The sequence below is a fragment of the Fundulus heteroclitus genome, unplaced genomic scaffold, assembly GCF_011125445.2.
Source record: "Fundulus heteroclitus isolate FHET01 unplaced genomic scaffold, MU-UCD_Fhet_4.1 scaffold_57, whole genome shotgun sequence".
Lineage (NCBI taxonomy): Eukaryota > Metazoa > Chordata > Actinopteri > Cyprinodontiformes > Fundulidae > Fundulus > Fundulus heteroclitus.
The window spans coordinates 2,219,771-2,241,497 of NW_023397000.1; the positions used below are offsets into that span (position 1 = coordinate 2,219,771).

General features: G+C 42.1%; 1 protein-coding gene across 3 annotated transcripts in view; it reads left to right on the top strand.

Moving 5' to 3' along the window:
- bnc1 (basonuclin 1) overlaps positions 1-21,348 on the top strand; it is a 29,844-nt gene extending 8,496 nt beyond the window's left edge. For 2 of the 3 annotated variants that reach the window (XM_012853708.3, XM_036133085.1), the window contains exons 3-5: positions 4,649-4,884; positions 13,086-15,145; positions 20,150-21,348. In XM_012853708.3, coding sequence (XP_012709162.2) covers positions 4,649-4,884; positions 13,086-15,145; positions 20,150-20,951 — 3,098 coding nt within the window. In that variant the 3' untranslated portion in view covers positions 20,952-21,348. The remainder of the gene's footprint in view (positions 1-4,648; positions 4,885-13,085; positions 15,146-20,149) is intronic. The other variant, XM_036133086.1, reaches the window with a different exon arrangement.
- Positions 21,349-21,727: the final 379 nt, after the last annotated feature.

The window sequence follows — 21,727 nt, forward strand, 5'->3', positions numbered from 1 at the left end:
ATGGAGCCCAGGCCCCACAAAGCAACTGCCAGGTGTGTGTCAGCGCCCTGGGCGCTGAGAACTATCAATGCACCAGCAAGTCAGCCAACAGAGGGGAGCTGGATGGATGGATTGGCTCCATGCTTGATGGAGACTTATGATGGCCCAGAAGAGGGGCAGACCAAAACCCAATATGACAAAAAGAAAAACAAAAAACAGGTACACAGTCACATTCACATATTCCCACCCTAGTGCCCCCACATGCAGACAGTTTTACCCACACAAGAAAAATAGATGGACGCTGTGTGTACAGCATCCATCTAAATAATGGACACTGTACACACACTCACCACACACATCCAATACTCCCAGGTCTAGGTACTGGCACCCCAGAAGGATATCTAGCCCCCAGATCTGGTAGGTGATCCCCGTCATCAGGATAGGGGGGATCACCCCAAACCTGACATGTCCAGTCCATACTCCAGCCCCAACCCCCCCACATCAATCCCAGCCCTGATGACCCAAGAGCCCGTCCACCCTGAGACGGGGCCAACACGATCCGAATGGATCAGTCAACCAGAGCCCACCCCACTAAACCTGGAAGCACTGCCTTTCCCACACCCAGCCCCTCATACCCTGTTCGACCGGAAGAGCAGAAGTAAAGGACTCAACAACCATTCCCAGCCAGCCAGAGGTGTTTTCCATCTAGGTGGAGCACTTGAGGCGACTGGAGATGGATGAAAGACATCACAGTATTAGCTGACCAGGTACCTGACCAGATCCTTGCTCCAATTTGTTCCCTGTTTCCAAGTTTTCCACGACTAATTCCTCTGTCCCTCTCTTGGGTAAAACCTTGTCCAAGTCTGGCTACACCTAGAAATCTCCTTGGAAAGATCACTCACTCTTCTGGCAGTTCTGAGTCCCGAGAACCTTACCGACACTCCAGTCAGCCACTGCTCCTCTGACTCCACTGGCATCCCTGTCTTTCATAATCAGTAGGCCTGTCCACCTTCCATCGTGGGAGAACCAATGAGCCCTGAGCCACACCTCTACTCATAACCAACAACAATCAATTGTTCCCCTTCTCTGGGCTTTTACATCCACAACAGCCACATCTCCACCACCACCAGTAAGTCACCCTTAGAAGCTATGCAAAAAGTATGCAAGAATATCTGGAACCAAACTAAGGCAGTTTTGGACAGAACTCAAAATAAGAAGCATCTTGACAGGAAGAGGATCCAGGCCCCTACCTACCAGCCTGGTGTGGCTGCCGTTCAGAAAATTCCCCTCAAGAAGAAATCTTTATTTTTTAATTGCAATTGTACATTCCAATGAAATGTGTCTTCTGCATTTATTCCATCCTTGGGGAGCAGTAAGCAGCTATCACAGTGCCCAGGGAACAATCTGGGGCTAAGGGTCTTGCCCAGGGCAAACCATCATCATCAAACCATCCTTTGTTTGCCTTGAGCCACTGGACTTCCTGCAAGCTCATCCTGTCTTCCAAGTCTCCGAGATCAAGCCTGTCCTGTCCCGTTCCGTGTGCCTTCTGATCAAACCCCCTCCACCTGCCTGGTCCGTCGATGATTATTTAGGGGGGTATGCAGTTCGGTGCAGTTGAGGTGTGGTGTTGTTCTTATCTTTCTTCAGCAGGGTGTCACAGGTGGACGCCAGCCAGAGGTATTTTCCAGCCACACGAATTAGATGGAGCACTTAAGGCAACTGGAAACAGATGGAAGGTATAAGCTCATCTGAGTGGTGCCTGACCAGATGCCTGTGCCAGGTTGTTCCTTGTGTCCATGTTTTCCTCAACTAATTCCTCTGATTCTCTCTCAGATGAAACCTTGTTCATGTCTGGCTACACATAAAACTCTCCTCAGAAAGATCACTCACCCCTCTGGCAGTTCTCCAAGAGCCTTCCTGTCACTCCAGTTGGCTGCAGCTCCTCTGCCTCCCCTGGTCTATGGCTTTGAACACCATCAGGCCTGTCCAACCTTCATCATGGGAGAACCAACAAGCTCCGAGCCACACCTCTCTAGTCCAACAGCAGCAACTGCTACCTTTTTCTGTCCCTCTGGTTAACCATTCATCACCCTGCCAGTAAGTCAGCCTTAGCCACACACTTTTGCCAATAAGCCTTTTGTCAGTGACTACCTCTACCCTTTAACTTCCCAGAGTAGAAGACCAGAGCCCTCCCAGCCAGCCAAACCCCAGAACTATTTCCACATCCCCCATCTTCTCTATCTTCAATAAACCTTTTACATTACACTGTTGTCTCTGTGTTTGTTGCTTCTTGGTCAATCATGGAAAGTAGCCGCATGACACCATGCCACTGTGAGTCACTGGTATTACAAACAACTTCTTTTCATGTTTCCATAAATTTATTTAGTTCTAAGGTCAGTTTAGCAGTGGTTTTTACTTTTAGAGATTTTAAAGGCTAAATACTCATTCTGGGGAGATCCAAATTTTAACCTAGAAAAATCTTGTATTGACTTATTTACGCTTGTGAATAACTCAACTCTTCTATTCGCCATGTAAAATTAAACTTTATATCTTGACCCATAGGGCCTGATTTTCAAAGATACAAAATAATGCCCACTAAATTGCGTTAAACTGTAAGAGCAAAAAGTGGGCGTGTTGCACTTGATCATCAAAGATTACGTCCCAAGTGGATGAGAAGTACAACACAGATTAAGTCTGCCCCATTTAAATGAGTAAACTGCGTCTACTACTGGCAGTTCGGGAGCTTTTTTCAAAGAAAGTGGAAGATCAAATTTCTTCACATAATCTCTCTTGGTATCAAGGACACACAAAACCATTTTTAATGAATCAAGAATTTCTGCTGTTAAATCTTGTCTTAGAGACAATAACAATTAATGGTTGCTTTAACCACTTATTGTTTTTACCTGTACAGTGTCATGGACTGTTTTAAAAGGCGCTTGAAATAAAATGTATTATTATTATTTAAAATAAAGAAAAAGTTTTATTTTGTCAGCAGATGTTCTCCAAAAATGTCTCACTGTAAAAAGAAAATTGTACAACTTACAAATCAGATTTATCCCTGTTTATCATTATTCCACTGGTTCGGGTATCTGATGGTGGTCATGTAAAATGTCACAGCTGATCAGAGCTTCTTCAGCACCTGTTGACTGAAAATTCCCTCCAGTCTTTGGAGGTAACAATGATAAGAACAATTTAAATGAAAATAATAACATAAACAAATCTGGGCCTCCCTACTGAAGCTGCTGCCCCCGCGACCCGACCCCGGATAAGCGGAAGAAGACGGACGGACAGACGGACGGACGGTCTGTCCATGGTTTACCTCGTCTCTCCCCCATTGACTGCTGGAAAGAGGCACCAGCTCCCCTGCTATCCTGCATGGATAAACGGACCGCATAGGAACAACAAGGGAGGGAGTTATGGGTCACTTGTGGACCTGCTGTTCTAGAATGACCACCAGTCCCAGAATAACACACAAAGACACAAGTGCGTGGTCAGACCTGCACAGAGCCCTCCCCCCCTCCAGCCCCTTTTCTCCTCTCAGCGACTCCATGTAAAATAAATTTTTCCAGGTTGTAATGTCTTTACAGCCTCCAGGCTGTTCTTAGGAGATGGTTAATTCAATTAATTAATATTCAGCTTTGTTTATTTGCAAGCATGCCACAATGTTTAGGACCAAGTTTGGTATTTATCGCCTTGGTTTAAGTCCATGAAGATTAATACCCCATCCCGCCCCCGCCCCCACTGTGGTCCCACAGACGCTGTGCCTAGCAGCCGTCCTTTTTCCCACTAAAATTATTCTACTGTTGTCATTCTGACAGCTCAAATATGTTCACTTGCGGATAGACTCTATCTTTCTTCTGTCATTATATAAGTGCCTCTTTTCTGGCCTAAAGGACCACAGGCATTGTATGCATGTGAATTTGAACCTGACTCTCGGAGGTACTTAATATAAAGGCAAAGATTGTGCCTCATTTTCAGCTTTGGAATATTGCACGTATTCACGAAGGCACAGTTTGTCCTCACTGTTCTGCTCATTTTATAAACGCAAATTGCTTTGCTCCTGGTTTGACGATCAGCTTTGCACAAATGAATCACTTTTTACCTGTTTTAAATTGTACAAACCTTTTGAAAAACAGGCACATGGAGAGGACTTCTGTTGCCATCGGAACTTTGTTGGTTGGGTTCTCACCGAGCTGAGATATATGGTGCATCTGGTTATATAGTTGGAACTATAATTAACAAGGTGGTATTGTGCTGTGGCATAGTTATGTTTTCAGTTCATTTAACAAAAATTTTAAATACATCATTGTCATTTCTTTTATTTTGTCATGCTCACAAGGCTTGTATTTCACTACACTTCAGAAATTAATTCGAATAACTTGTTTATTTGCTTTTAGCAGCAAAGTGGTTTTAGTAATTTAATTAATGAAACTAACATCTGTTCCTTCTCCCTTGAAATTGGTCTCTTTATTTCATTTTAGTAGCTTATATTACCTACATTTTTGCAAAAACTGAGATATTAGTAACATCCTATTTTATAGCCTAATCCCTGACACATTTATTTATTAAAAAAATTATTTGTCTCCCTTTACTCCTATTTTATTGCAGTATTTTTAAAAGAAGTTTTTCATGCCATCTAATCCAGTAAAATTTGGTTTATATATTCTAGCCCTGAGCAAGCTGAAGGTGCACCATGTGTTCCAGAGCAGCCAAGTGGAGATTGTGCAATCCAATGTGGTGTTCGACATCTGCAGTCTGATGCTGTATGGCACCCAAGCCATCCCAATCAGGCTCAAAATCCTTCTAGACCGTCTTTTCTCTGTCCTGAAACAAGAGGAGGTTATCCAAATCCTCAATGCACTCGACTGGACACTGCAGGATTACATTAGAGGATACATGCTACAGGTGAGTGGTGTGGAGAACACCTTTTCTACTGAAAGTGTAAATGCCTCACTTTGAGGGATATTAGTAAGTAAGTAAACTTTATTTATATAGCACCTTTCACAGAATAAAAAAACAGTGTTTCACAATTTAAAACAACCATAAAACAAGACAAAATCAAAAGATAAAACTGCATAAACACAACATCATAGCATAAGTCTAGTTAAAAACTAGTCAGTTGGAACAAGTGGGTCTTAAACTGCTTCTCAAAAGAATGAACAGAGTCAAGACAGCGTAAAGATAAAGACTACATATCACAATTAGTCTTTTTAATCAACAAGGTAAACTTTAAAAAGAGCTTTGAAGCAGAATGTTATTGTTGACATATCAAACCATGTCAGTGTAATGTCAGTAATGCATCAACTTTTTATTGACAATAATGTTTAAGCATTAACAAGGTTTAATGTAATAATACATTTTATTTTAAAAAAGCACCTTTCAGAACACTCAAAGACACTGTACAGAACAAGCAGAACAATAGATAAACATAAGATAAACAAAAAATGAAAGTTGCAGTGAACAAGCGATAACAGAGTGAACAGATGAGTTTTAAGTTTAGATTTGAATTGGTAGAGGGTAATGATATTGCAGATGTCTGGGGAGAGAATTACAGAGATTGGAAGCATAGCAGGTGAAAGCTCTGCTCCCCATGGTGCTGAGGCAGGAAGTAGGAACAGTGAAGTGAACAGAAGAGGAGGATCTAACCCCGGTGTTCCACTGAATGTAGAAGTTGGTGTGCTGTGGTATGGCTAAACCGTGCCTGCTGCCAGGTACCCTATACAAATGGGAGTGTTTCAGAACAGCGCACTTCTGTGTGAGATAGTAGTGGCTTTAAAAATAACATTAAACCAGTAATGTGGTTATTTGGCTAGGACCAACCCTGTCTTGTGTGCCTGCTCGTTATATAGACTTAGACAACTTAATTTGTCATTTTGTATGCACAGAGTGCGTACAGAACGAAATTCTGTTGCATACAGCTTGTAAATTGCAGTAAAAGATAAATTACAGTTTTAGGTGCAGCAGAGATTTAAAGGTAAACAATTTAAATGTAGACAATGCAGGAGAAGTCACAGTGTACAGGTGAGTATTATTTTTTTTTTTTTAGAAAAACCATTTGTATGTGCAGAATTGATTGTGCAAGGGCATTTGTGCAAGAAAACAGCTTATAATTTATAGTAGATTTAAAATACAGCATAAGGTGCAGCAGTGATTTAAAAGTAAAACAATTGAAATGTAAACAATGCAGAAGAAAGTCACAGTATACAGGTGAGTATTTAAAAAAAAAACATTTGTATGTACAGAATTTTAGTGTGCAAAGGGCATTTGTGCAAGAAAGCATTTAATGACTAAGAGTTCGGTAGCATTTGTAATGCTAGATGGAGATGCAATGATGCAAAATTTGCAAATATGCAAATATTGTGCAGCGTTTATGGGTTGTAGTTCAGCAGTTCAACAGCAGTTCGACAGTCTGATGGCAGCAGGGAAAAAGCTTTTGCAGAACCTAGTGGACCTGCAGCGGATGCTGCAGAACCTCTTCCCAGAAGGTAGCAGGGAAAACAGTCCATGGTGGGGGTGTGAGGGGTCTTTTATGATGTTTCGGGCTCGGGACACAGAGCGCTGAGATGAAATGTCTTTTATGGAGGGAAGAGGAGCCCCTATGATCCCTTCTGCTGCCCTCACCACTCTCCTCACGTTCTTCCAGTTGGAGGCACTGCAGCCTCCACACCACACAGAGAGACAGCTGGTCAGAATGCTCTCTATGGTGCTTCAAACAACGTAAGGTAATCACCTTACGTTGTTTTCTTTGGATCTATCATGGGTAAATGAGTTCAAATATTGTGTTTTTCAGATTTGTATTTTAAATTCAGTGCTCATGTTTTTTATGGCTGTTGAACAACTGTGAACAGAATCTGTTGATGTGTCAAATATCAAGTGAGATCCTATGGTGGCTTGGTGCTGGAGCTGCAGGTAATGACGTATTGACGTTTCAGAGTAAAATGCGATCCAAAGTCTGCACATGTAGTCTTTTACTAGTAAACTTGACCAAATTCACTCTGCTTTTCATCAACTGACTTCCTGCCTAAACAATACACTCTGCTCCAAATTGATTTTGAGTCGTTGCAGCGAGTGGCTAAAATTTAAATGCCACATATTTTACAGAAGCAACAAGCACTGGTGCATCTGTGATGGTTAAAAAATGCTCCACAGCACACCAGGAGGAACCACTCTGACTAAAGTTTCTGCAATCACGTGCGAAGGTACTGTGCACCTGCACCAAATTGCTCCCACATTCAGTGGAACAAGGGTCAGGCAAGGCAAGTTTATTTATATAGCACTTTTCAATTCAATTCAATTCAATTCAATTTATTTATATAGCGCCAAATCATGAAACATGTCATCTCAAGGCACTTTACAAAATCAAGTTCAATCATAATATACAGATTGGGTCAGATTATACAGATTGGTCGAAAAAGTCCTATATAAGGAAACCAGTTGATTGCATCAAAGTCCCGACAAGCAGCATTCACTCCTGGGGAACCGTAGAGCCACAGGGAGAGTCATCTGCATTGTACATGGCTTTGCTGCAATCCCTCATACTGAGCAAGCATGAAGCGACAGTGGGAAGAAAAACTCCCCATTAACGGGAAGGAAAACCTCCGGCAGAACCGGGCTCAGTATGAACGGTCATCTGCCTCGACCGACTGGGGTTACAGAAGACAGAGCAGAGACACAACAAAAGAGACAAAAAAGCACAGAAGCACACATTGATCTAGTAATCTGTTCTACATTAGATGGTAATAGCGGGTGAGCCGTCTTCTCTGGATGATGTCACAGACCAGGTGTACCTACTATGAAGAAAAAGAGAGATAACAGAAAGTTAAAAGCTGAAATGACAACAGTCATTTCAATGCAATGCAATGCAAAACTAGAGAACAGTAGACTGGAGAACAGTAGAACTCAGAGTGAGAAAAATAGGCCCTGATGTCCTCCAGTAGCCTAAGCCAATAGCAGCATAACTATAGAGGTAGCTCAGGGTAACATGAGCCACTCTGACTAGAAGCTTTCTCACAAAGGAAAGTTTTAAGATTAGTCTTAAAAGTAGACAGGGTGTCTGCCTCACGGACCAAAACTGGGAGCCTGATAGCTAAAGGATCTGCCTCCCATTCTACTTTTAGAGACTCTAGGAACCACCAGCAGACCTGCAGTCTGAGAGCAAAGTGCTCTGTTAGGCTCTGTTCTGTGATTACTCCGTATGAGTAATCAGAGCTCTGATATATGATGGAGCTTGATTATTAAGGGCTTTATTCAATTCAATTCAATTTTATTTATATAGCGCCAATTCATGAAACATGTCATCTCAAGGCACTTTCCAAAGTGAAATTCATTCAGATTATACAGATTGGGTCAGATTATTCCTACTGTAAAGTTAGTTTATTATTTTCTCTATATGGTAAATGGCCTGTACTTGTATAGCACCTTATACAGTTCAGAGGACCCCAAAGCACCTTACACTACATTCAGTTACTCACCCATTCACTCACACTTTCCCATGCTGACAGTGGTGAGCTACATTGTAACCAGAGCTGCCCTGGGCTCCACAGAAGCAAGATTGCCAGACATCGGTGCCACCGGGCCCTCTGACCACCGCCAGCAGGCAATGCAGGTGAAGTGTCTTGCCCAAGGACACAACACCTGAGATGGTCAGAGCTGATGTTCGAACCAATAATCCGGCTGTTACAGGACAAACTCCTTGTGCTACTGTCTCCCCAAACAATGTTTTATATCAACAAGTCTCTATTCCTGTGGCGTGTATTTAAAGGAGACCTACAAAATACATGTTTTGGAAAATTGGTGACATTTAAAGGAAAAAAGACTTCCAAAATAGACAAATTATCATTACAAGATCATAAAATGTTGAACAAAAACATCACTTCCACTTCTAGTTTTACCCTATATATGAAATAGGCTCTTGTATAGTCACAGGAACAAAGTTTGGAGAGAGTAGAACAAAATCCCGTCTTTTCTGTTTAATATGGGTTTGTCAGATACCTTGGAAACACGTTTGCGTGGTGGGAGACCAGGTAGCAGTTAAGACTATGAATCTGATTAAGGGTGGGAAGACACAGGGAGAGTTAGGAAAGCCTTTGGAGATTAAATGTAGCCACCAATATCAACAACTCCTCATGTCCTAAATAGAAGCTGCCAGTTTACTGCTGTGTAAACCTCAATTCAGAAAAATCTCCAGAGTAAGCTGATAGATTTGTAAATATAATGTATTTTGCTCCACAATTCCACTGAGGTTAATGCCAATCCGACTGAGAGCCAGGGTTTAGGCTCTGTGACAGCACAAGATCTCACTTCTATTTGTGCATCATCGAAATGTTTGATTTGAATGTTGAATGTTTCATTTATTAGCAAATGCAGAGTCTGAACCCTCAACGAATACTCTCTAATAAAAAATGTATCTTGGTTATGGCATGAAGCTTCTCTTTCCTTTCAAGGTTTCTTATCAAAGTCACATGTGATTAATGCTGGCCTGGGAGGGCGAGAAGACCTACTGGTTCATTAAAGCTCTGTCTAATAACCCGTGTTGTAGCAAGTATGTGTGAGGTATTTTATGCACAGCTTTATTTTTAATGTATTTGGGGGGGTGTGTGTATGTTCATAAACATGGATCCTTGTTCGAGTGTGTCATTGTGTACATTCTTTGCAGATACATTGCAGGCAAAATAAATAATTAGATCAAGACAAATTACATGTTTGTATAATGAGGGTTCTTCAGGGTTCTGCACTGCCCCTTGAATTAGCACTTGAAGAGTTTCATCGCAAAACGAGATATATCCATTTCAGCATTTTTGAGAAAAATTACTTTTTTACTATAATCATATATAACAAAGGAAGAAAACCATATAATCTTTTTTAGACTTTATTTCATAAGTGCATAAAAATACTGCATTAAAAATAAATTGAAAATGTACAATTTTTGAGAAAAATTTAAATTTCATAACCTTTTTTGCAAAACGCAACATATCCAAGTGCAAATAATTTCACAAAGTGAGACATATCCATCTTGGATTGAAAATAGATTATAAAACAGCATCTTCACATTGCTACTGCTTGAATATTATTCAAACTGATTTTATGACCCCCCCCCCCCCCAGACATTCAACTGTCAGTAAACCAACATAACTTCCTGAGATTTACGTTTTTAAAACAATATATATATATAAAACACTGTGTAGTGACTGTAAAACTGTAGTAGCTTAGTATTTCACCATCCTAACTGAACAGAATAAGCAAATTGCACAAATTCATAGTGCATCATCAGAACAAATGACACAAAGTCAAAGTGCATCATCAGAACAAACAACCTTCATAAACTCCTCATTCCTCATTTTCAGTCTCCCGGTTAGAATGAACATCACTGTCAACATCGGTGTTATAACTTGCACAAGACAAAGCTTGACGATAGAACTCAGTGACATCGGCAGAAGCTCCAATTTCAGACAGGTTTTCAACATCAGTCTTTTTTGCTGCCTTCACAGTAGACACCATCTCAAGAGGCTTTGGGTTGAACTTCCTCCATTGCTTTCCACGTTTTAGAACAGAATGGTAGCAATATTCTGCAGAATAGGACGTTTTGTAACCAATCTGATCATTCCTGATACACAGCATCCGGGCGTCACTCAGCTTGAATGACCTTTGTGATTTAACAAAGTTTTGTGTTTCAGATTTAAAGTCTCGTGCATTCCAATCAGTGCCATAAATGTGACATAGAGTCACTGAACAGTCTGAGTTTAGTTTTTTGATGCAGAATACCATTCAACCGAACTCGAAAGCAGTCGTCCAGTGCAGCGGCAATCGTGTTTGAGTCCTTTTTGTTTTCATGCTCCATCCACACATGAAGATGGACATCATTTTTCGTTTGATTACTGCCTTCACCATGATGTACCATCACGCCAAACAGATACAGGTAGAGCTGCCTTGAATAGTATGCCTGCCCGATCGGTGTTCGTGGCAGAGCCATGTTTTGCATCATGTCAAAGCAAACGGTGAGTGCAGTGGGGTCCACAATATTCAGCTGGTCGTAAAATACTAGAGCTTGTCTTCGATGCAGGATGAACATTGCACTTTTTGTTCGTTTTTCTTCATCTGTCAAACTTGGATCCTTCATAGAGAGTCGATGTTTTGTGCAGGTAGCACAGGCATCAGTTGCTGGGTGCCCAAACCCGAGATTATATTCTTTGGAAAAAAATGTGTAGTACAGAGAGTAGCTGACTTGGTCGTGGTTCTGTTGTTTAAATAGTTCATGCATGCGTCAAACTGAAAGATCAGAAGGCAAATATTTGCGTCCAGGGGCTCCTCTCCATTCATAATGACTTGCACGACAGGTGAAAGTCTGTATGTGTGTCTTGATCTGCTCTCGCTTCCTAACCGCTTCTTCAGCATTGCGCAGCCCTCTGCGGTTTTCAGGACGAGGCTCTGCATTGGTGGAGTAATACTGGGCGATGCGGGATGGTCTGTCCTTGCTGATGCCTGAAATGACACAAGAAAAGCACAGTTTAGAATAAGAATATACATGTCATGAAACCAAGATCTATTTCATCCAAACAGATGCATAACTGCTTACTCAATCGGCTTTCCCCTACAGAACTAAACATAAATGTAGAAAATGTCCTCCCCATCTAAATTGTTTGTCTCCTAAAATAATCATGATAATAATATTAATAATAATAATATTGCGATATGCTACTGTGACATCTTCTTACCCATCATTCCTGACCCATCTTTTGTGTTTGTTTTTAATGTAACTAAGTACTTTCAAAAAAGTAGACACTAAGAGGACAAAGATTTTTTCCTGTCTGTATTGTTTAATGTGTGTTTGTCTTATTTCTCAATTTTATGATACACAAAAACAAAATAAATTTATTTGTGATGGTGACAAAATAACGTTTTATATTATGGTGTGTACCCATCCTCTCTAACACTTCATGAGACAATGACAGCTTGACATAAATAAATTTAGCCTAAATGTTCATAATCATCTTAACCTAAATAAACACCGAAAGGCAGCCACTTTAAGCACTAGGGATACGAGCAGCTAGTAGCTAGCTAGCAGCTAGCTAGCAGCTAGTAGCTTGCAGAATTGGCGCTGCTGACGTTATCAAAAAGTTAACTACGTAAAACAAGAAAACAAATCTGACTTACCAAACACTTTAACAAAAGTTTTCTTGCAAACTGGAATCTTCTTTGGGTGTTCTTTCTCAGAGAGAAGTGTGTACTTCACAGTGACATCCTTGTGTTTTCGAACATTTTCATCTTGCACATGCCAGCGTTTTGGTTCAGAAATGTCCATTAAACTCAGAATAAAGGCATCCTGGACTACCTTACTAGGATTGTCATAGAATTTAGCATGATTTAGAGCCAGGTCGGCGTCCGTAATGAGATCGGCATGACACAGATGAGGATTGTCTCTAGCATTGTGAGCGCAGGAAATCTGGGGAATTTTTCCGCCACCAGAATGCCTGATTTTGCGCCTTTTCTCGCGTTCGTGGAATTCCGTAGATCGCCCCCGCTTCCGTGGGCGAGGGGCGAGTAGTATTGGTTCCTCAAAGCCGTCAAAAGTGTTCATTTTCTTGTGTTTGAGCCAGTTTTGTGCAATGTTTTGTTAGCAATGCGGCGAGCGCGGGCTTCGTCTTCTTTGTTTCTGCAGCGGACCAATGCGTGTGCTGATTGGCTGAGAGGATGCATTGCTGTTTGTGTGGAAACGTTCAGGCTTGTATTGCGTTTTGAAAAGAAGCCGTGTTTTAGAGCCTCCGTGTCTGTGGGATTTAACTTGTTTTGCAGAAAAATGATTCAGCACCCACATTGCCCTCTCCATCAGCAATGAATTGGTACGGGTAGTTTAAAAAATTCAAATTTGGCGCATATCGCGTTTTGCGATGAAACTTTTCACTTGTTCCAATTTCTGTTTTAGGCCTTGCTGCCAATCTATTTTATAAGGTGTCTCATATAAGCAGCTCCATGAATATGTATGAGCAACTCAACATACAGTTTTGAAGCTGCTGATGAAATTGCTCTACCCTCCCCCTTCACTTTTTCCTTCAATCTAACCCATATTGTCCTCATCCACCCTTTTTCCTTTTCTTCTGTTCTGTCTTTAGGATGTTGCTGGTAAGGTATTGGACCGGTGGACTATCATGACCTTTGAGGAAGAGATTGCTACTCTCCAGCAGTTTCTGCGTTTTGGTGAAACAAAATCAATTGTGGAGCTTATGGCTTTACAGGACAAGGAGGGACAGGCAGTGTTGGTTCCCAGCACCCACGCAAACTCAGATATCCGCACCTTTATTGAGCGTAACAGCCCTCAGGCAACTGTCAATCTCTCTACAACTGAAGTTGAAAAGATTAGTGGCAACAGTATGCACCACTTTGAGAACTTCATCAATAGCATGGCCTTTGTGCTTCCATTTCAGCTGTTAGGCCCTGTGTCTGCACCTTATTTAAGCTTACCACCAGGGGCAATGCAACATGAGCACCATCAGCCATGTAGTGCTTCAGTTGAGCAGCACATTCGGAGGAAAGATGAAGTGAGGGACAATCTTGGTAGGGACAACCCCCTCTATCTTTCACATCCCACAGAGAGCAGCCTGCTTGGTTCTAGCATTGTCTTATACACATCTAATTTGGACCAAACTGGAGAAAGAACAGTAAACATACACTCCACAACTACAAAGATTGAGGCTGAGGATTTTTCCACCAGTGACAACTACTCAGATGGATCATCAACACCATGCACGCCGTCCATGACATCTGATGTCCCACAAATGTCACCTGAGGGAAAGCTGCAGTCAATGAACAGGAATGGGAGCAACACTGGAGGGGTATCAGGGGGTGGAGGCTCTCTGAAGAAGGGTCGTGTATTTTGCAATGCTTGTGAGAAAACATTTTATGACAAAGGAACACTTAAAATTCATTACAATGCAGTTCACCTAAAGATTAAACACAAGTGTACAATTGAGGGCTGCAACATGGTGTTCAGTTCGCTGCGCAGTCGCAATCGGCACAGTGCCAACCCAAACCCCCGGTTACACATGCCCATGAACCGAAACAACAGGGACAAAGATTTACGGGAAAACTTGTCTGCTGATGAAGGTTCACAAGGAGAAAAGAGGCCCGAATATAGCAATACAATTTCCATCTCTTCCTCAGATAGCCACAAGTCAGCACCCAACTACATGGTGAATAATGTAGACACTGTTTCCAAGCTCCACACCAGTTCTTTTTCCAGCATGGGCCAGACTGGCATCCTTTTCCCTAATTTGAAAACTGTACAGCCAGTCTTGCCTTTTTACCGAAGTTTGGTAGCCCCAGCAGAACTTGCGAACACCCCAGGAACACTACCTTCTCTTCCAGTTGTATCTTCATCTGTACCTGTCAAACCCATCACAGCACCTGAACCCTGTCTGACAGATCCTATACCAAAGAAAAAATCACGGAAGTCAAGTATGCCAATAAAAATAGAGAAGGAGGTAATAGAGCAAGATGAGCGGATGGAAAATGGAAGCAGCTGTGAAGAGGAGGTTCCTCTGCACTCTAGGGACAACGATAACTGTGATGGGAACCAAGAAGAGCAGCATATGTGTAATAAGAAACCTGACAAGCAGACTGAGGCCAGAGAAGATTACACTGACATAGAAAAGGAAAGGGATTGTAGCAAATATCGAATCGACCAAACCTTTGCTAGATACTCAACTGAAAGGGATGATAAACATGACAGACCAGAGCAAAATGAAACAGGGGTCATCACCGTTTCACTATCCTCATTAGAAAAGAGACTCTTGAAATGCGGCAAAATCTCAGTTGGTATTGAATCCACTTGCAGTGAAGAAAAAGCTGACACAGAAAATTCAGACTCCTTGCATGCACCCAATAAGATCCTAGAGCAACGGAATGAAGTTGGGAACAGGGTTACTAATGCGGGTGGCCTCCTGTTACATGAGAAGGGAGGGCTTGATAGATGTGCAGAAGATTATGGGGTCTTCGGGTTGTCTTACCTTGAACCTGATGCTAACCTTCCACAACATTGTGAGATTTGCAGTAAGACCTTTAAAAATTATTACAGTGTCAAAAGCCACTACCAAAACATCCACTTGAAGGAGCTGCATATGTGCACAGTGGGTGGCTGCAACGCTGCTTTTCCATCCCGCAGAAGCCGAGACAGGTGAGGCGACTCTATGTTTTTTTTGTATGTTGTAAGTGAAGACATCAAATGATTTAGTCTATAGAGAGGGAACATATTCATTCAAGTTTTGAAGGTCCCATTATGTAAACAAAACTTCTTATTCCTTGCTAATAGGGAGAGCAAGAATGGGGTTATGCATAAATGTTCTGATAAATTTAAACCAGTCCAGGAGCTGTAATGGGAACAGCAATGCAACATAACAATCACAGAAACATGAATAGCTGCAGTAGGCTTCCACTAGCAGTCTTCCACCATCCCTTGAGTATTTTGGGATGTATTTCATTTAGGGCTGGGCAAGTTAACGTGTTAATTTCGCGTTAACTCATTAGACTATTAACGGCGATATTTTCTTTAACGCGCATTACCGCATGTTGCTCACATGCTTTTATTTTGTGAAGGTCTGTTGCTGCGGTGTAGGGGTTTGAATCAGAACAGTAGGTGGCGATAATGCGCCAATAACCTCGCTGTCAGCCAAACCTCGGATTCAGAGTAAGAAAGGTGCTGGCCGGAAAAAAACTAAGCCGACAATTTGCTTAGGCGAGGCGGTGAGTTGAACAAGTTTTGTGCGGAGCGGAGTCTGCATCGACGCCGTCGGTGAAGTCGCTTCTCGTTTCAAAGTATCCATGTGTTTTTGCCTGTTTTTCCCTGCCATTCACTATATGCACGGGAGAAAGCAACAACAAAAAACCGTGTGTCAACGTCAAATAAACGCAAGCATATCGAGTTAGCAAGCATTTCAGTTTAAAGTTCTTCCAGCATCGAATATGACAGAAACAAGTTATTTGTAACCACTGCCAAGTTAAACTTTGGTATTGAACATAAAATGGTAATGCTGCTCCCTGCGGTTACCTCAGAAATTGCCTATTTTTGGTAGATTTTTCCCCATAAAGAGAATTTCCTGTCAGTGGCAATAAGCTTTAATTTATTATTATTGCTATTTTTTGTTTTACATGTTTAAGTTGAGCTTTACACTAAATATGTGTTACTGATAAGTGCTACAAATGTTACAACACTTTTGTTCATATGGCAGCAGAACATTAAAATAAAAGTGCTCTTTACACTACTTTTGAATTCATTCTTGGAGTTTATAAATACAATGTGATTAATCGCGATTAATCGCGATTAATCAGGCAAATTATGCGATTAATCGCGATTAAATATTTTAATCGTTGCCCAGCCCTAATTTCATTACATTATGTCATCTGCCTCCGTGGAAGTTTTGTTCTGATTCCTAACAGGAGTTGTTAGAAATTATGCTATGCCAGTGTCTGTATTAAAGATCAATTCACCCGTGAAAGCTTATCAGGTTTAATTTAAAGCAGTACAATCCACTTTCTCATTGATAAAGCAAATAATTAGTTCATCTCTTTGGGAATTGAAAGTGCAATCTGAAAGGATCTAACTATACATGCTTGAATGTACTCAGAGGTTCTTACCCTAACCCAAGGCCTACAGACCAATTCAGTAAACCAGAATATTATTGAAATGTTCAATTATTTCAGTAACTCAGCTCACTAAGTGTAACATTATACTGTAACATTATATAGATTAATTCCACACAGTTCACATTTTGCTGTTTGTGGTATGAAATCAAAACTCAGATCCTGATTTAAGAAGCCAAATAAATATATTTAAATAGTTCAGTCAAAAGTGAGAGCTGTATTTAGTCCATTGAGTGCGACAGCTGCAGGGTAGAAATATTTTCTGAGCCTGGTGATCTTGCTCTGTATGCTTCTCAGGCGTCTGCCTAAGGGGGGGGGGGGATGAAAGCAGTCTGTGTTCAGCTGGAGTGCAGGTAGAGTTCTTCGTGATGCAGAGTGCTCCCTTCCTGCATCATGATGTGTAGAGGTCCAAGGTGGAGGGAAGGCTGCTCCCAACAGTCCTCTGTGCTGCCTTAACTACCCTCTGCAGAGCCATCCTTTCAGCAGCTGTGCAGCTGCCATGCCATACGGTGATGCAGGTCTAGAGAACGCTTTCTACCACACAGTGATAGAAGCTCCTCAGGATGGAATTCCTAAGTCCAGCCTTCCACAAATTCCTGAGAAAGTAGAAATACTGGAGTGCCTTCCTGACCAGATGGGAAGTGTTGGCACTCCAGGTGAGGTCACTGGCACACCCAGGTACCTGTAGAGCGAAACCACCTCCACAGCTCCTCCTCCGATGTTTAAGGGGAGGAACGGAGAACTTGTCCCTTATGAAATCCATCACCATCTCCTTGGTCTTCTTTAAGTGGATGCAGAAGTTATTTTCTCTACTCCACTGCATCAGGTGTTCCACCTCCTCTCTGTATATGGAGTCATCATTGTTTGTGATGCATCCAGCCACTGCTGTGCCGTCCGCAAATATCATTATATGACCGCTGGAATGTATTGCATAGCAGTCATACGAAAGCAGAGTGAACCAGAGGGGGCTTAGCACACGACCCAGTGCTGAGGGTAATGGAGATGCCGTTATGGGTCCTGACAGTCTGAGTTCTCTTGGTCAGGAAGTCCAGGACTCAGTTCCCCAGGGTGGGACCGAGTCCAATAGAAAAGAGCTTCTGCACCAGGGTCTATGGGATGATGGTATTAAAAGCCAAGGAGAAATCCAGAAACAGCAGACTGATGTAGGAATCCCTGCTCTCCAGATCGGTGAGGGCTGTGTGGGTTTGCATCAGCAGTGGAGCGGTTCTTCCTGTAGGCATACTGATGGGGGTCCACAGTCACATCAATGGAGTCCGTGATGTGGGTCAAGGCCAGCCTTCTGAAGCACTTCATGACCACAAAAGGTTAAGGCTATAGGTCGGTAGTCATTTAGGATTGTCACTATTGTCACTATTGTCACTATTGTCACTGGAGCACTTGGGGACCATGTCCCCAAGTGCTCGAGTGGCAGTTTTAAGCAGGTGGGGACCGATGCTAGTAATAGTGAGGTGTTGAAGATGTCGGCCAACACCTCAGACAGCTGGTGTTCACAGTCCCTCAGTACCCGCCCTGGGATATTGTCAGGGCCTGCAGCCTTACGGGGGTTGATTCCCTGGAGTCTTCTTCACATGTACTGTAGTCACACAGAAAGGCATGTCACTGGGTAACCTGGAGTCTGATGATGGTGTTAGAATTCTCAAAGAGGGCAAAGAGCTTATTGAGTGCATCTGGTATGAGGGGTCCTTTGGGCATTGTACATCCCTGATGTTGTAGTCTATGATGCACTTGATGCCCTTCCATATGCACCAGTGGTTATTGGTGATGATGTGACCCTCAATTTTCTGGGCGTTTATGGCTTTGGCCCTCGCAATGCCTGCAGTCAGTCCTCTCCTTGCCTCTCTGAGTGCTGATGCCTCGCCTGTCCTGAGCGCTGCATTCCTAGCTTTCAACAGAGCTCTCACTTGAGCCGGGGTTTCTGGTTCGGATAAGAGGTTACTGTCCTGGTGATGATGGCATCATCAGCACACCTGGAGATGAAGCCAGGAACAGAGCAGGTGTATTCATCCAAGTCTACCTCACCATCATATGTAGCCACCTCTCTGAAGATCTGCCAATCTGTGCATTGAAAATAGTCATGGAGCACAAAGGTTACATCCCTGGGCCACACAGTTACTGTCTTCATTGTTGGCCTAATCAGTCTCATGAGTGGACAGTATGCCGGCACCAGCAGGATGGAGAGGCCAAGATGAGGGCGAGGAACGGCTCTGTATGCACTGTGGATGTTAGTGTACTCACTGTCCAGAGTGTTGTCTCCCGCGTGGGAATGGTGACATGCTGGTAAAAACTGGGCAGAGTGTCTGTCAGTTTCCCGTGAATAAAGTTCCCAGAAACCACGTAAAATGCCTCAGGGTGCTTTATCAGAATCAGAAATACTTTAATAATGGAAATTCCCTTATTATTTAATTAGAATAAGGGAAATTACAAAAAATCTGCAGTGAGCTAATGGTGTCATACATGGTGTCATACAGCTCCTTTGGTGCGTCGCTTGCATTAGCACCCTGCGGGATGGAAACAATGGTGACGAACACCGCAGTAAATTCCCGTGGCAGATAGTATGGCCAACATTTCACAGTGATACGTTCTATCGCCTCAGAGCAGAAGGTTTTTACCAGTCCACAGTTTGTACACCAACCTTCATTCACGTAAATGCAGAGTCCTCCACCCCATGTTTTTCCCGACCATTGATTGCGATCTGCTTGGAAAAGCTGAAGGCCGTTGATCTGGAAGGCGAAGTCTGGCATGTTGTTGTTAAGCCAGGTTTCCGTTAGGCAAAAAAACAGCACATCTTTTCATCCTTTTAGAAACACCCAGCCTCAGACGAAGTCCACTTTGATATCCAGTGAGCGGACATTGGCCAAAAAGAGAATTGGGATCGGTGGCTTTCTAGCTTTCTAGATGCTTATCTGTTTTCGGGCACAACGTTTCCTCTTGACTGTTGATCCCCTCACTCTGCTGCGCCAGCCCATTGTCCTTAGGGGCCACTTTTTGCCAAGTTCAGATTTCAGCTTTGGTGCTATAGAAATATATGTACTGTCTCTGATGACCATCAGTTCGGTTAAGCTGTTTCTCACTTGTGAACAAAGCACCAAAATAGTGTCTAAATCAGCCTAATGGGTTTTAAAACAAGGCTTAATCTTGGGAGCTCAAGAAGCCACTGCACCTCTGGACGCCTCTATAGCAACCACCAGTTCCATTATGTGTCAGAAAAAAATATTTTATTAATCTTTTATAAAAATACATTTTATAAACAAATCTGGAAGGTTTATTAATAATTTTAGACTTAACTTTATGATTATTATTGGGTAGAGTATGTTCCTTTTCTAAATCAAACTATGAACACCTGTTTACCCCTGAAAAATGTGTTAGCAGTGAAAAGAATCTTGGGTCTAAAAACTCTACTAAACTATGGCACTGTTATTTCCATATGGTTTGTACATACTGGGCATAATATAGAAATACTGCTTTTAACAGTAATATAGTGACATTGTTGAATTAATCACATTTATTTATTATTCTACAGACACAGTGCAAATTTGAAGCTGCATCACAAGCTGCTGGCCAAAGACTTACTCAGCCCAGTTACCCCACCCTTCCCTCCTTTATCACATTGCAGAGACAGAGACTCTCGGTGCCTGGAGCCTTGCCAAAACCTGCAAGATAAGGATCTGCTGCATCAAGACCCAACCTGTCAGACTTCTGTCATCTTCCGGGGACATAATCGCATGGGACTGGTGTTTCCTATGAGCAAGGTGCCTGCTACACTTAGCAGTGCTGAGACATCACCCATACCAGAGTTGGAAGGATTAGGAGAGGGAGACAAAAGTAGAAATGGGAATGATGGGACAATCCTTGACCTGAGAACCTCAACTTCTGTTCTACCTTGTGGAAGTGGCAGCGGTCAGTCTTCCTGGGACTCAGATGGAGCTGAGAGTGATGAGGGGGAGGCAGGTGAAGAAGATGAGGAGGTCCTCCCCCTGGAGGACAGTGATATAAGCTGTGATGGGATGGGTGTGGGGAGGTCTGAGACTGAGGAACTAGCACTTGGCATACACAGCAATCAAGGCTGTAGCAGGAACGGACAAAAAAGACTTCAGGGAGTGGGGTCTCCGATTACATGCCACATCTGCCAAAAGGTGTACAGCAACAAAGGTACATTTAGAGCTCATTACAAGACTGTACATCTCCGACTGCTTCATAAGTGTAAGGTCCCTGGTTGTGATACATCCTTCTCCTCTGTGCGGAGCAGAAACAGACATAGTCAGAACCCAAACCTGCACAAGAACATATGTGTTAATTCAGTGCCCACAGTCAAACAGGAGTAAAGAGCAGGGTTTACATGGCAGCAAACTGGTCATGTTTCTTTTCATTTTGAGGGTGGGGTATCAGGGAGAAGGCTCACTAATTAGCCCTTTTACAGATGAATATCACAATCCACTAAAATATCATGTTTGGAATAGGGGAAATTCAAAAGAAAAAATATAAAGTTAGGAATTATTTTGCTGTATATGTTGTGCCATTATGCACCATTATCCAATGTGTATTAAATAACTCTTGGTCTGTTAGGTATTGTCCAGTAAATATCACCCCAAACAGCTGATATTAGGACAATAGTTGAAAGAATGATTTGAGAACTTGCATTATTTAAACAGCAAACTCTGCACACATATGGAATAAATGAGTGACAACTTCTCTTCAAGTTCAAGAATTTATTTACAGAAATAAAATGAACATCCAGAGAACATCACTATAGACTGTTGTTTGTCTGAATTAACACTATATTTCAATCAACAAATCCCCTCTACTTGGCTAGTGAAACTTAACTAAAACTACGAAGCAAAATGAAGATAAAAAGCAGCTAAGGAACTATGTGCACACAAAAGAAACAAGAAGATAAATAAAATGTTTAAAAAACCATCATCAGAATTATTCAGTGAATCCTGGTTCACAGCAGATCCAAGTTAGAGAACCAAAGTTCATCTTAATGAATGTGGAATGAGATCAAATTAGCTTAACTAATTCAGAACAACATTTGATATGTGTTTCAACCCATTCACAATGCAAATCACGAGTTAAACAAAACATTATTTGAGAAATAACA